Source organism: Eptesicus fuscus, chromosome 24 (assembly GCF_027574615.1).
Source record: "Eptesicus fuscus isolate TK198812 chromosome 24, DD_ASM_mEF_20220401, whole genome shotgun sequence".
In the NCBI taxonomy this organism is placed as follows: Eukaryota; Metazoa; Chordata; class Mammalia; order Chiroptera; family Vespertilionidae; genus Eptesicus; species Eptesicus fuscus.
The window spans coordinates 11,497,643-11,512,165 of NC_072496.1; the positions used below are offsets into that span (position 1 = coordinate 11,497,643).

Sequence of the window (14,523 nt, forward strand, 5' to 3'; positions counted from 1 at the left end):
AGCTTTCATCTTTTGCCTGGATCTTTCTTTCCATGCGACTACCCTACTATTTATCCTATAAGACCCAGATCTGATATTTCTGAGTATTCTTATCAATTCCCTTAGACAAGAATCAGTGAGTGTCCTTGACCTGGTTATTTCTGCCATGTTGCCTTTTTTAGTAGGTATATAGCTGCCTCACCAGACTAAATACTGAAAGGCTAACACGCACAGCATTTTCATTTCTGAAGGCCTAACAACTTGCGGTGCTGGGTACATCACAGATACGGAATAAACATCCCCCAAGTAAGCAAATTAATTGGGTAATTTATAAACGTTTAGACAACTTTGCATTGACATAGGGCACCGAACATTTGATTATATCTAACGATTGCAGGATCACATATTATGCATACATTTTGCTTTAATTGACAATTTTATTACTTCAACTGAGAGTAATTAAATGGCTTCACTCATCTTACCAAAATAGAAAGCTAATTTAAGTAATAGATGCTTCATATTTAAAAACTGGCAACGGACTTCTATCGAGATAAATATCAAGAAAAGTGAAATGGCCGTTGGCCGGTCTGGCTCAGTGGATAGAGCGTTGGCCCCCAGACTGAAGGCTCCAGGGTTCGATTCCAATTCTGGTCAAGGGCATGTACCTCAATTGCAGGCTGGATTGGTGTGGGAGGCAACCAATCAATGTGTCTCTCTCACATCAATGTTTCTCTCTCTCTCTCAAAATCAATCGAAAAATATCCTCAGATGAGGAGTAACTACAGCAACAAGAAGAGTAAAATAAATAGGAAACAACTGTAAAAAAGAAAAGAAAAATGAAATATTTTAAATGAAGTAACAATAGTATGTACTCAGTGGGGGCGGGGGGGGGGGGAAGGAACAGTTTTTAAATGTGTATCTTCTTTTTAGGTCCCAGTTTTCTCTTGGACATGATCCATTTTGCAGGAGATTTTTCAAACTTTAACTTTGACCAAAGGTGAACTTGTCGGCGAGTTTGAACTAAATTGCTTTCGCCATTTCTGAGTTATGGGAAGGTGAGAGTAGATTTCTCAGGCACCTAACTAAAACAGGCTCGGCCTTTTCTGCTTACATAAGTCACACATGACTAATGCTGTGTATTTTAAACCTGACAGGATTATTATAGTTCTCAGAGAAACCTCTACATTTAAAAGAAAATATCCAATCATTTTTAAAATGCCCAAATTTCCCATGCATGAGTCCACAAATTGCCAGAGTGGACTGTCGCTTAAAAGTAAAGAAAATACAATTAAGGTCAAGTCAGATTTCTGCCTAGGTTAGACAGAGAAAAGTTATAGGACCGATATTAAATTAGGGTAGCATTTCAGGGCAGACATGTTAGCAAGTTAATGCACTTTAAAGTGCACTTTAAAATGTAAAAGTAATTGAACCTCTACCTTTTACGATGCAGCCAGAGAGAAAAACAGCCATCTGAAAGAGAAATTCTATGCCCAGCACACCCTGTCGGCACTTTGAGCTCCTCTGAAACAGCTGATGGGGAAAAGTATTCCTCAACGAGTGGCAGGAGATAAATTCAGGGTTATATATCACATCACAAATTACTTTTTAAACCCAGCTCAGTCTTCTTTAATCCCCTGGACAAAAAAATGTTCAAGTTTTAAGATGTAGGAATAATATATTAAAGGCTTAGAGTGTTCAAGAATGCAATATCTTTTTTTGTTGTTGTTAATCCTCACCCAAGGATATTGTTCCATCGATTTTTAGAGAGAGTGGAAGGGAGGGAGAGAGACAGAGAAAGAAACATTGATGTGAGAGAGACACATGGATTGGTTGCCTCCCACACTCGCTCAGACTGGGGCCAGGGATCAAGCCTGCAAGCCAGGTACGTGCCCTTGACCGGAACTGAACCCAAACCCTTTAGTCTGTGGGCCAATGCTCTCTCCACTGAGCCAAACCGTCTAGCCTGCAGTATCTTTTTTTAAACTTTACATAAATATTAACAACATTTCATATCTTTACATTCATTTATATCCCGGCGTACTGAGCTGGTTTTGTGTCTCTGTTTACTTTCTTTCCAGTTTCCAAACATATGATAAACCTTTCCTTTACTCCATCACTCAAGTCAGTGTTGAAAGGGTTGAGCAGGTAACGATCGGAGACATTGCATCATTCAATTCCAGGGATTATTGTCTATGGAGCATTAGATAGAACAGGAAATAAGAAACCTTCCAAGTGTCCAGCAACTTGCATCCAGAAAGGATTGTAGAGGATTTTTCTTGGGACAGTATGCAGGCTGCATTTGCAAGGTGATACAATGGGGTCAAGGAGAACAGCGGGGCAGCTCTATGCTGAGAAGGGCCTAACTAGATTCCCATTAGGAACAGAGAGGACGGGGCAAGAACCAGAGAAATCGACAGAACCCATTGGCTGATTAGGTATAGAGAAGAAACGTAGAGAATGGCATACAAAGAGGTTATTTCTAACCAGTTAGAAATGACAACAATGTGATAAACAGAGGAAAGCATTTTAGGCTATTGGAAAAAATAGAGGGGAACTTGGGTTTGAGGATGGGAATGGAAGGACGTAGTTAGGAGTTGTCAAGATAGTGTTAATGAGTGACAATTTATGATATGTCATTATTTCTATTGATGGGTGATAATTGACATAATTTCTTATGTGTCGATATTTCTATTGGTAAAAATGACCTCAGTTATTTATTACCAATGTCCTCCCTTTATTAAGTTAAAACTGACAGTAAATGGTATAGAGGTCATTTCTTTCCTTATATCATACATCAGGTCTTTTTTTTTTCTTTCAAAACTGCAACTCAATGAAAAGTTTATTTTGAAAATGACCTTTCGTAGGGTTTTTTCTCATTTTTCCAATGAGTTAAAAATTGCTATTAATTTTAAGATAGGAGAGATCAAACTGTCTCTTATCTCCTTGACTCATGAAAAATGAGTACTTTGTTAAAAAGATAAAAGGCAAGCTAAGAACACCTAGACCTAATCAACTCAGTATCATAATTAATGATAACAATCTAGGCAAAAATCGAAACTGGCCACTCAGAAAGAAAAGGCTAAGTTTGAGATCCCCCAGATTTACTGAAATTTGGAAATAATTTTGGGCTTTCCCCAACTGCCTTCCAGTGATTATGGGCAGAAATACATAAGTTCACCAGAAAGTGAGCCTTTGTCTCAGGTTCAGTGAGCTTTCATAAATTCCAATAAATGGATTATTCTATTGTAGGTGAGTTCTCACAAGTAGTCTGCCCTTTTGTACTCCGCTTTGATTCCCTTTGCAATAACCAATTCTTTTGAAGAGGGTAAGGGGACCCTGACTGACTGCTACTCTCAAATTGTTTTTCCGTATTAGAGCTTGCTCCTGAGTCCTCTATTTATTAGCCTCATCTTGGACTTGTCATTGTAGGCTAATTAATATAGTTAACATCTGTATAGCACTTAATATGGGCTAGGCACTATTCTCAGCGCCTTAAATATATTAAGTCTTTTAACTTTCATGACGCCCGTATAACATACGGGATATTATTATCTCCCATTTTTAGACGATTAAACAGATAGAGAATGTAAGTTAATTCAAGTGAGATCGTGCAATCAGCAGGTGGGGAACTGGGATGCCGACCCTGAGGCATGTGTCTCCGGAATCAGGGCTCTTCATTGTTGGGCTCTCTGGCCTTTTTACAGACATCATGTGACATGATGAAACAGGAAGTGGGTACAGAGATGTAGAGAAAAGGAACATAGGAGGCTGTTTCTCCATCAGGTATTTAAATCTATGCCTGGGAAATGCAGTAGGAAATTGAAAAAAACATGTGACAGCCAATAATGGCTGGTTATTATCCATTGACAGGTAGATGGACCAACTTTAGAAAACTATGGGGGAGGTACAATATAACTTTTATTTCTTTCATTGAACTTAATCAAATATTTAACAGCATTCATGCAAAAAATATGGTTGTAGGAAGAGGAGGACGAGAAGAGGGAGGAGGATTCAGAGCACAAGTACTCTGAATGGTACCACAATAATGAATATATGCCATTATGCTTTTGTCCAAACCCACATGATGTACAACACCAAGAGTGATCATAATGTGAACCATGGGCTTTGGGTCATTGTAATGTTTCAACAGAGGTTCATCAGTTGTAACAAAGGTACCATTCTGATGGGAGATATTGATGATGGGGGTGGCGATGCATGTGTAGGAGGAGGAGGTATGGGAGAAGTCTCTGTATTTTCCTGTCAATTTCATTGTAAACCTAAAACTGTTCTAAAAAATTGACACTTCCTTCAAAACGAAAAAAAAACTCCAGGTAGCTCATAAACCATGCACACATTCCAATCCCAACTAAGAGTTCCTTACTTTCCTTCCCAGAGCTGTTATCAAATGTGAGAAAACCAATCCAGTCTTTCTTTGATTTCAGACACCGATGAGTAATAAAAAGATAATTTTGAAAGAAAATGAATTCCTATTCACTCCATCATTGGAGAACACGTTTTCTCTACTGAGGTTGTCAGATACACTGGGAAACGGATTCAACACAGAGCCGATCTGTACCTACTTTAGGAAGAAATGTTTCCCTTCTAAGCACCTTGATGACTGGCAGCTGATATTTCTCAACTTCAACAAAATCCATTCAACGAATGTGTGTGGAGTGTTGCCATGCACAGTCCTGCAAGCTCGGTGCTGCAGGCATGCCAAATGGGAGTTTCCGCCAAAGAGCTTCACATGTTAGCTACGCGGAAGGAGTTCCTCGTTCTGCTATGTTGCAATCATGGCTGTTTGGAGAACAGTTAAGTGAAATATACAGAATAATTATAGAAGAAAAGAGCAGCCATGAGTCCTTATGAGAAAGCAAGCTGCTTCTAAAGGAGGGTTTTGTGATTTCTTCCCACGTATTTGAAGAGCTGTTATTCTGCTACCAAGAGGCAGAGGGAAGATGGGGATGTGGAAAGATAAAAGCCCGTCGGGGATTTCTGGGAAACTCCTCAAAGCTGTTTCGGCATCCATGCCGTAGTCGCCAGCACTCGCCTAATTTTAGAAATCGGAAGCTCTGGGTAGCTGCAGTGTCTGATGGCTACAACCCCATCAATCCTGCTCACGCTGGGTGAGGTTCATTTAATTTCAATTAGCATTTATTGAGTTCCTATCTTGTACTGAGATGAGATCCGGATGGAGAGACTGGGAGATAAACAAGCTACTTTTGGGGGGAATACAATAAGCGCTTGATAACTACACACCAAATATGTATAGCTAACCCAGGTTGCGGGCTGGATCCCCAGTGTGGGGCGTGCAGGAGGCAGTCGATCAATGCTTCTCTCTCATCATGGATGTTTCTATCTCTCTCCCTTCCTCTCTGAAATCAATAAACAATGTTTCTTTTTCTTCTTTTTTTAATCCTCACCAGAGGGTAATTTTTCCATTGATTTTTAGAGAGAGTGGAAGGGAGAGGGAGAGACAGAGAAAAACACCGATGTGGGAGAGACACATCAATTGGTTGCCTCCCAAATGCTCCTGACAAGGCTGGGAGCCTGAAACTCAGGCACATGCCCTTGACCGGAATCGAACCCAGGACCCTTCAGTCGACAGGCCAATGCTCTATCCATTGAGCCAAACTGGCTAGGGCTAAAAATACCTTTTTTTTTTTTTTTTTTTAAGAAGTGTGCATGCAATCCAAGCGACCTCCTCAAGTGCACATGGACCACACACACGTGAGCCCAGAATACTCGCCTGGAGCCGCCACCACCATCCTGGCTGCAGCTGACCCTGGACCAGAGAATCACCAGGCCTTTAACATTACAGCTAACTCAGAAGGGAACCCCATTCAGCCCTAAATTACACCCTGAAGGCCGCTGGCCCTCCCCTCTCTCCCATTCCCACGACCCCTTTCTTGGGCTCCCTGTGTACTTCTGGGACTATATCCGTAGCCATGTTGTTGCCAGAGGAACAACCTCATTTCGTTTTTGTCTTAGTTCCAGCGCAAGATACATGTCCATCCTTGTTCCACTTAACATGGGGATACGTCCTGAGAAACGCATCATTAGGCGATTTTGTCCCGAGATCACAGAGTGCACTTAACACAAAACGAGAGGCATCACCTGCTCCTAGAATGGCACGTGCTGTCCTTTTGTCTGATTGGCAGCTTAGTAGGTCTGTTTACACCAGCGTCACCGCAAACACATGCGCAATGTCTTGTACTAAGACTTTTCGGTGACTCCAACATCACTAGGCCATGGGAAATTTCGCTCCCTTATAATCTCACTAGTAGCCCATTTGCAGGAAGAATCCTGCAAGTGGCTGCTGTGGCCACATGTGCTGCCGCTGCCACCGCCCTTGCGGCCGCCACGCCTGCACCATGCCTGCACCCGTGCGCCACTGCAACCCGCCCTGCTCCGCCCCGCCCCGCCCCACCCGGGCTTTCCCTCTGGCAGCCACCTTGCTTTCCGCTTTTCCTCCCTCTTCCTTCTAAGTTGTCTTCAGTCTTCACTCCTCCCTCCCTCAGCATATGCAAATTAACCACCATCTTTGTTGGGTAATTTGCATACTCGCCCTGATTGGCTGGTGGGCGTGGCTTTGGCTGGTGGGCGTGGCTTGGACATAGCGAAGGTGCGGTCAATTTGCATATTACTATTTTATTAGGTAGGATGGTTCCACTGCCGTAAACGCTGTCCGTCTTGACTGAAACATCCTACCTAATAAAATAGTAATATGCAAATTGACTGCACCTTCGCTACGCCCAAGCCACGCCCATCAGCCAAAGCCACGCCCACCAGCCAATCAGGGCGAGTATGCAAATTACCCAACAAAGATGGCGGTTAATTTGCATATGCTGAGGGAGGGAGGGAGGAGTGAAGACTGAAGACAACTTAGAAGGAAGAGGGAGGAAAAGCGGAAAGCAAGGTGGCTGCCAGAGGGAAAGCCCGGGTGGGGCAGAGCGGGGCGGGCAGCAGCGGCGCACGGGTGCAGGCGCGGTGGCTGCAACAGCAGCGGCGGCAGCAGCAGCGCACGCGGCCGCAGCAGCTGCTTGCAGGATTCTTCCTGCAAATGGGCTACTAGTGGTTATATAAACAGTGGCTGTGCTTCTGTTTACAGTCCACCCTGGTGTCATTCCCATGCTCTTCTCCGTTTCCTCTCCCTGATCTAAAGCCTCACTTTTCCCATTCCCAGCCACTTGACACACTTTCACCCTTTTCTTTTTAAAAAAATATATTTTCATTGATTTCAGAGAGGAAGGGAGAGGGAGAGAGAGAAACATCAATGATGAGACAGAATCATTGATCTGCTGCCTCCTTCACGCCCCCTACTGGGGGATGGAGCCCACAACCTGGGCATGTGCCCTGACCGGGAATTGAACCGTGACCTCCTGGTTCATAGGTTGACACTCAGCCACTGAGCCACGCCAGTCTGGCTCAGCACACATTTTCCCACATTTCCATTATGTGCTCCGAAACTCCTTGCCATGGCTAATGGACAGCGAGCACTGCCTGCAGCCCTCGCAAGGTGAGCTGTTCCCTCTCCCAGGCTCCAGGTCACTCCTTTCTCTCCCTCAGAGCTGTTCTTACATCCTTCGGAAAAGCCACTTCCCTTGGGGTCTCATTTCCACAGCCAGCTCAAAGCTTCCTAAGGCATGATCATCCCTAGCAATAGCACCAGAGCCTAAGAGAAATGCCCGCACACCGTGGTTTCCACCATTAAGACACGTGCCTTTGTGATCCAAGCTCCCTTGTGGGAGAAGAGAGTGCGTACGAGTATCCATTAAGTCTTCACATGAACTGTGAATGAACATTTCTCTCTCTGAATGCGCACAGGAAACTCTACTGTATAATTCTACTTGGTGCTGAGCAAAAAAAAAAAAAAAAAATCAATAGCCATATAATAAACACACTTACAACAATGATGTCTTCTATTAGAAAATACACTTTAAGTTCTTGTTTATATCATCGAAATTGATTTCTGGAAAAAAAAAAATCCATTTCTCCTCAGCAACCTCACGCTAAAGATCTCTAACAATACCCTACCTTACAATACTTTTAAATTAACTAAAACATCTTTCATGCCAGCTACATTTTAATCTATCCAGCATAACTGCTATTTATATATTTGCTTACTCAGTATAACTTAAGTCCTACAGTCAGAAGTAAACTAACTATAAATGTGTCATTTTCATGTACAGAACTCTTTTTCCCAACCTCATCCACTAGCAATATTGAAGATGGGTAGTATTATTTGCGTAACCCTTAAGCTAAAGGTATTTCTATGTCACCTCTATTCTCTCCTGTACATCATCACAAAAGATATTTCTTGGGCTAGTTTTTCCTAGCATTCCCAGACAGTGAAGGCCTAACTTTTAAATTAACTGATCAAAAAAACTACACGTTAATTTTAATCTCATAAAGCAAGAAAATATATTTAAAGACCGTTTTTTACGATAATAATGAATTGCCGCGGTTGAAACAAAAAGAAATGTTCTCTGTATTTTATTTTACTCTTGTGAACTTAACCCAGGATCACACCAGCATGCTCTGCCAACTCTCTGGTCTGTTAGCTTTGCAGTGGCTCTTGGCCAAAACAGTACGTATTGACCTAAATTGCCAGCAAAATATGTCCAAAAGTCTATTGTTTTGGAAACCACAATCACTTCCTCTCTTTCTTTTGAAAAAAATAAAGTACTTTTTTTAAAAAAAGACTCATTCTCCCTTTCTCTCAGCTTTAGTAAAGTTAACCTAAATATAGTCACAAGCGAAGGACTTTAGTGAACACATGAGGTTCATCCATGAATTCTAGGATATGGTGTATCTTGACTTCTCGAAAGTTAGAACCAAACATCTGCACCTCATTTTAATAGCATTGGGGAAAAATACTGCTCAAAGCAGACTTCTTAATGACTGTGGCGTCATTGCCCACTTTGAGTCATCCCCGTCTAAGGACAATGTATTTAAAATGCATAAAATAAAATATGAAGATTTACCAAAAAAATCAATGTTATTAAAACAATATTTTTATCTATGCACAGTCTGTGAGGAGCCTATGTATCCCAGGATCAACTTACATAATTCAAGGGCACTTCAGTTAATATTTTGCCATGAAGCACCTTGACCCAATTATCGAGTTAAAAAATTACATCAAGACATACACAATTTCATTTTAAATGTATGACATACCTCACGACAAGAGGGAATGTTAAAATAATTCTAGAACACAATTATTTAATTCAGTGGGACATGCCAATAATTAGAGGTGGATTATCAACAATAACAAAATCCACCTCAAATTATTGGCATGTCCCACTGAATTAAATAACATTTAATATTTTTCATTTTTAGAAAGAGTGGGACAGAGGGGGAGAGACACAGAGCGAGAAACAGTGATGTGAGAGAGACACATCGATCGGTTGCCTCCTGCATATGCCCCAACTGGGGTGGGAGATCCAGCCTGCAACGGAGGTATGTGGCCTTGACGGGAATCGAACCCCGGACCCTTCCATCCTCAGGCCAATGCTCTATCCACTGAGCCAAACCGGCTAGGGCTAGAGATGGACTTTAGAGATAGGAGAAATAAGGCATGACGTACATGGAGGGTGAACTCCCTCCTACCTTTATGGCAGTGGATGCAATCTGGATGTGGTGGAGCCTCCGCAGGGTGCTGTCCCTGTCGATGAAGTAGGAGGCAGCAAGCTGATGCAGCGTCTCCAGGGTGACCGAGGAGCTGTTGGTGCTGGAATCAGCTCCTTCAGATCCTCTGCTCAGCTTCCGCTTGTCCACAAAAATGGTGAGCGACTCCTCTCCTGCATTAAATGTATGGGACATTATTCCATTTCCCACTTAAAATCCAATTTTTCAATTACCTGCAAGTGGGGAAATATCAGACATGGTGAAACGAAAGAGCAATAAACAACAAAAGGGCAAATCTTTTATTTATTTTTTTAAAATATATTTTTATTGATTTCAGAGAGAGGAACGGAGAGGGAGAGAGAGATAGGAACATCAATGATGAGAGAGAGTCATTGATCGGCCACCTCCTGCACGCCCCCTACTGGGGATCAAGCCCTGGGCATGTGCCCTGATCTGGAATCAAACCCAGAGCCCTTCAGTAGGCAGGCCGACACTCTATCTACTGAGCCAAACCAGCAAGGGCCAGACTGGATTCCTTTTTGCAACTACTGCTTCTGCCATCATGGATGCAAATGTGAATAAAGGTCCCATGTTGAGAAGAACTGGGGGTTGTTCATGAATGACTTCCTTTAGCCTGGGTATTGGAGAGGAAAGTGCTTAGCTCAGAGGTAGACATGCAAACCGGATATGCCATGATCCAGGACAAGTCTGGAGCATCATGGCAACGCTACAGCCATTGTTTTGCTTTTCTCCTCTATCAGGAAGACAGCATGGTCCAAAGAGGAGGCACCAGAGAGGACCAAAGAGGGCCCAGGTCAAAATCGATAACACCAGGAACACATAGTTCCTCTTACAGTTACAATCCACAGAGATTTTGTTAAAATATATATATATATTTATATATATATAAATATATATATATATTTTATTATTTTATTGATTTTGTACAGAGAGGAAGAGAGAGGGATAGAGAGTTAGAAACATCGGTGAGAGAGAAACATCAATCAGCTGCCTCCCGCATGCCTCCTACTGGGGATGTGCCCGCAACCAAGGTACATGCCCTTGTCCGGAATCGAACCTGGGACCCTTGAGTCCGCAGGCCGACGCTCTATCCACTGAGCCAAACCGGTTTCGGCCAAAACACATTTTTATTAATTTCAGAGACAAAGGGAGAGGGAGGGAGATAGAAACTGCAATGATGAGAGAGAATCATTACTCTGCTGCCTCCTGGGCATGTGCCCTTGACTGGAATCGAACTGTGACCTCCTGGTTCATAGGTCGACGCTCAACCACTGAGCCCCACCAGTGGTTCAATCACTGGGGCCACAGAGATTTTTAAAATTGCAACAAAGCCAACTCTTAGAGGTGGGCTGTATCTTATTGTGTCATTACTACTAACCTTGGGTTTGTCTACTGACCTATAATGTTTACCATTCCACCCAGGGGGAAATAACAAAGTGTGTGTATGGCTGATATCTTCCTGGTCATTTTATTTCCTTCCACTAGAAGATCTCCCTGTGAATATCTGTTTTGCTTTTGTGCGAGTTTTACTTATAAAGAACCGCTATTTGAGTAGAAATCCGTCTTCCAGAAATAACCATTGCAAACGTAGCTTAAATCTAATTGTAGGTTTTCCTTTCAATGTGTCCTTTTAGTTTAAAAATGTTATTCTATTTTCGGTAAAGACAGATCTGATTATCCCGTGAACTAAAATCCGTGGGTTATTTTGGGTATTGCTGTCCTTTTAGAAATTATATTTCAGTTCCCACCATGTTTTGTTTTGCTTTTGCTACTGATGACCATCCTTCTTTGGCCTAATATGTTAAAAGGCACTCGTTCCGATAATATCTATCTTTCTACTAAGATAATGTTATAGAAAATAAGACTATTTTAAAAGCAAACAGACATAATGGGGGGAAAACAATCTCGGAAAAATAGGCTTCTGACAAGAAGCAGAACCAAATATATAAAGACGCTAAAAAACAGACATGTTGGCTTAACACCAATTGGCATCTGCGAAGTATTACAGGAAGGGAATAGCGAGCCGTATGCAGCTTTGAGAAAGAAACATCATATGTTTTGCACAACACTCTGAGGGAAAACTCACCTCATGGCTATTAACAGGAATCTCCCAAATACATCTGAAATTTTTCTAAACAAAATTGCCCACCATACCGTATTCCTCTCTATGGAACGATAACATTGTGGGGAGGAGGGGGATGGAAGAATTGGGAATAAATAGTTCCAAGGGTAGATGAAATGAGTCCACCCTGAGTGAAATGTAATTAAGTTACTTCTATTTTGGAGCTGTTTACCAACAACGCTATAGTGAACATTTCTGTTGTGTGTGGTTAGCAGATTCCTGCTCTTCTTTTGGTGAGACGAATTCTCAGAAGGGAGATTTCTGGAACACTCAGGAGCACTCTACATTTATAGAGAAACTCTAAACAGGGCTCCTCAAGCGTAATGTGCATATAAATCACCCGGAGGCCTTGTTAACGTGTGGATTCTGATTCATTAACCTGAGATGAAATCGGAGATTCTGCATTTGTAACAAGCTCCAAGGTGATGCTGGGACGGTGGGAGCATGGACCACACTTGAGTAATGAGGCTCTAAATCACAGCACCATTTATTACCAGTTTCAACGTCTGTCTTTATCAGTGACCTGTGTGTTCCTTTAAGGGAGGTCTTGGGTGTTTGAACTGTTATAGGTAACCCAGCACATACTTGTCAAAGGAGCAGGCAGGAGATTTATCTACCTTAGCAAAGGACTATGAAGAAGGATAAAAAATATATAATCAACTTTATACTATTCTAAACTGAACATTTATCTTTGACTTAGTGTCAAGGAATCTTATGACTAAGATCAACTGACATAACCATTTTAACCTCATTTCCTTCAATATCTTATTATTATATCTTATTATTATTTACATAGTAGTTTCAAGTCCTTTTAATCAATAACTGCTTTACAATTGAAAGTTAATGAGCAGTATTGCTTTAATTTCAAATTTTTCATTTTGTTTACCAGAGAAACATGAGAGATAAAGATGAGACTGAACAAGAGAGCAAGAGAGAGAGAGAGAGAGAGAGAGAAAGAGAGAGAGAAACCAATATAATTAATCTTAAGTAGTATGAGTAAATACTTAGTTTTTTTAAATATATATATATATATATATATATATATATATATATTTATTGATTTCAGAAAGGAAGAGAGAGGGAGAGAGAGATAGAAACATCAATGATGAAAGAGAAACATTGATCGGGTGCCTCTTGCAGCCCCCTACTGGGGATGGAGCCCCAACCCAGGCATGTGCCCTGACTGGGAACTGAACCTTGACCTCCTGGTTCATAGGTCAACACTCAACCACAGAGCCACACAGGCCAAGCTAAATACTTAGTTTTAAACACCTGCATTCCAGTCTTTTTTGCTCCTTTAGTGCCATTATTTTAATGATTCCATGGGATAAGAAGCTTCAGAAATTATTTCTTTTCCTTTCAGTTCTTTTTCTTAAAACAGAATATGCATCCTCATGGAGGAAATAGTGCCATGCATTTTCAATAAGTCTTCATATTTGCTTAAGAAATACATTACATATATTTTTGACAGATTTGCTTCCTTAATTAGGTTAAATCTAAACTAAAATAAAAGAAATGTGTACTTCCTAACAAGAGACCAAGTGAAAATGAGAAAGAGCCTTTAGTCAATGTGGAAAGAAGGCGGTATATGACACAGAATGAAAATTGGTGGATATTTTATACGGAATGTAATTCACACAGACATAAGTGAGAATTGGGTATTTCTGAAATTAAATGAGAATATTTACATTTCTTATACTTCTTTGTAATGCAAGAAAATAGAAAAGAATCTAATTGCTATTCAATCCCTATGGCATCTTATGGGGAGAGATAGAGAGAGAGACACATTGATGTGAGTGAGACACATCGATTGGTTGGATTGGTTGTCTTCAGCATGAGCCCCACCCCGGGCCAGATATCGAGTCCGCAACCTGGGCATGTGCCCTTGACCGTAATCAAACCCGGGACCCTTTTTCTTTGTTGTATGTCTATATTAAGTACACAGATACACTTTTATTTCCGTATGTGTCATATATTTATCATAATAAAATTTATTATAACAACAGTCATGAAATATATTTCTTAGCTAGGAATCAATATATCCCAAGAGTGCAATCTTTTTCAAGATTGATTCTGCAAATTGAGGAGCTTATTTTAGATATTTAAGCAGTGATGGCGTTTAGATATCATTATAAGAAGAGAAGCAGCTGAATTTCTATATTGATAAATAGCCTGGAAGCTATAAGATGAAATAAATGGAGAAAATGATATATATATATATTGAAGAAGGCTTTTTATAATTTATTTACCCCTATAGGAAAGTAATTCAATCGCTGGCTTTATCTATCATAAAATACCCCATTGAAGGCTTCAAATTTGCTATCCAAAGTTTTATGTCTAAGTCAATAATACGATGTCCTAAATTACATTTTTTATTTATTCATATTTTTATTTCTTTCCTTTTCAACACTCTAATACTGAAAGTGACTATTCTACACTCAACTTGTTTTAAAACATGTTTGAATTTAGTTGAAAATCTTGTTACTCAGGCAATCCCTAGTTACAAAATAAATGGCTTTGTGTTTAAAATGTGTGCTACACACATGACATTCATGGTATGTTAGTATTGGAGTAGTTTCCTAGTGTTAGTTAATTAAGGAGAGTGAGAGAGAATTAACTGAAGTTATATACCACCAATCTGATTTTTTTAAAAAAAAATACAGAGTAATACAATTTCATGCCCAGTCAGGTAAAACATACAAAGATAAAAATATACTTACAGCAACAAGAAAGCTTTCGTGTAATTACAACAGCAATCATTCTAAAATTGC

The 14,523-nt window shown here is 40.7% G+C and overlaps 1 protein-coding gene across 2 annotated transcripts in view; it reads right to left on the reverse strand.

Annotated features, from left to right (window-relative positions):
* BRINP3 (BMP/retinoic acid inducible neural specific 3) overlaps positions 1-14,523 on the reverse strand; it is a 199,555-nt gene that overhangs the window by 67,911 nt on the left and 117,121 nt on the right. For both annotated transcript variants that reach the window (XM_028158072.2, XM_008149829.3), the window contains one exon: positions 9,592-9,782. In XM_028158072.2, coding sequence (XP_028013873.1) covers positions 9,592-9,782 — 191 coding nt within the window. The remainder of the gene's footprint in view (positions 1-9,591; positions 9,783-14,523) is intronic.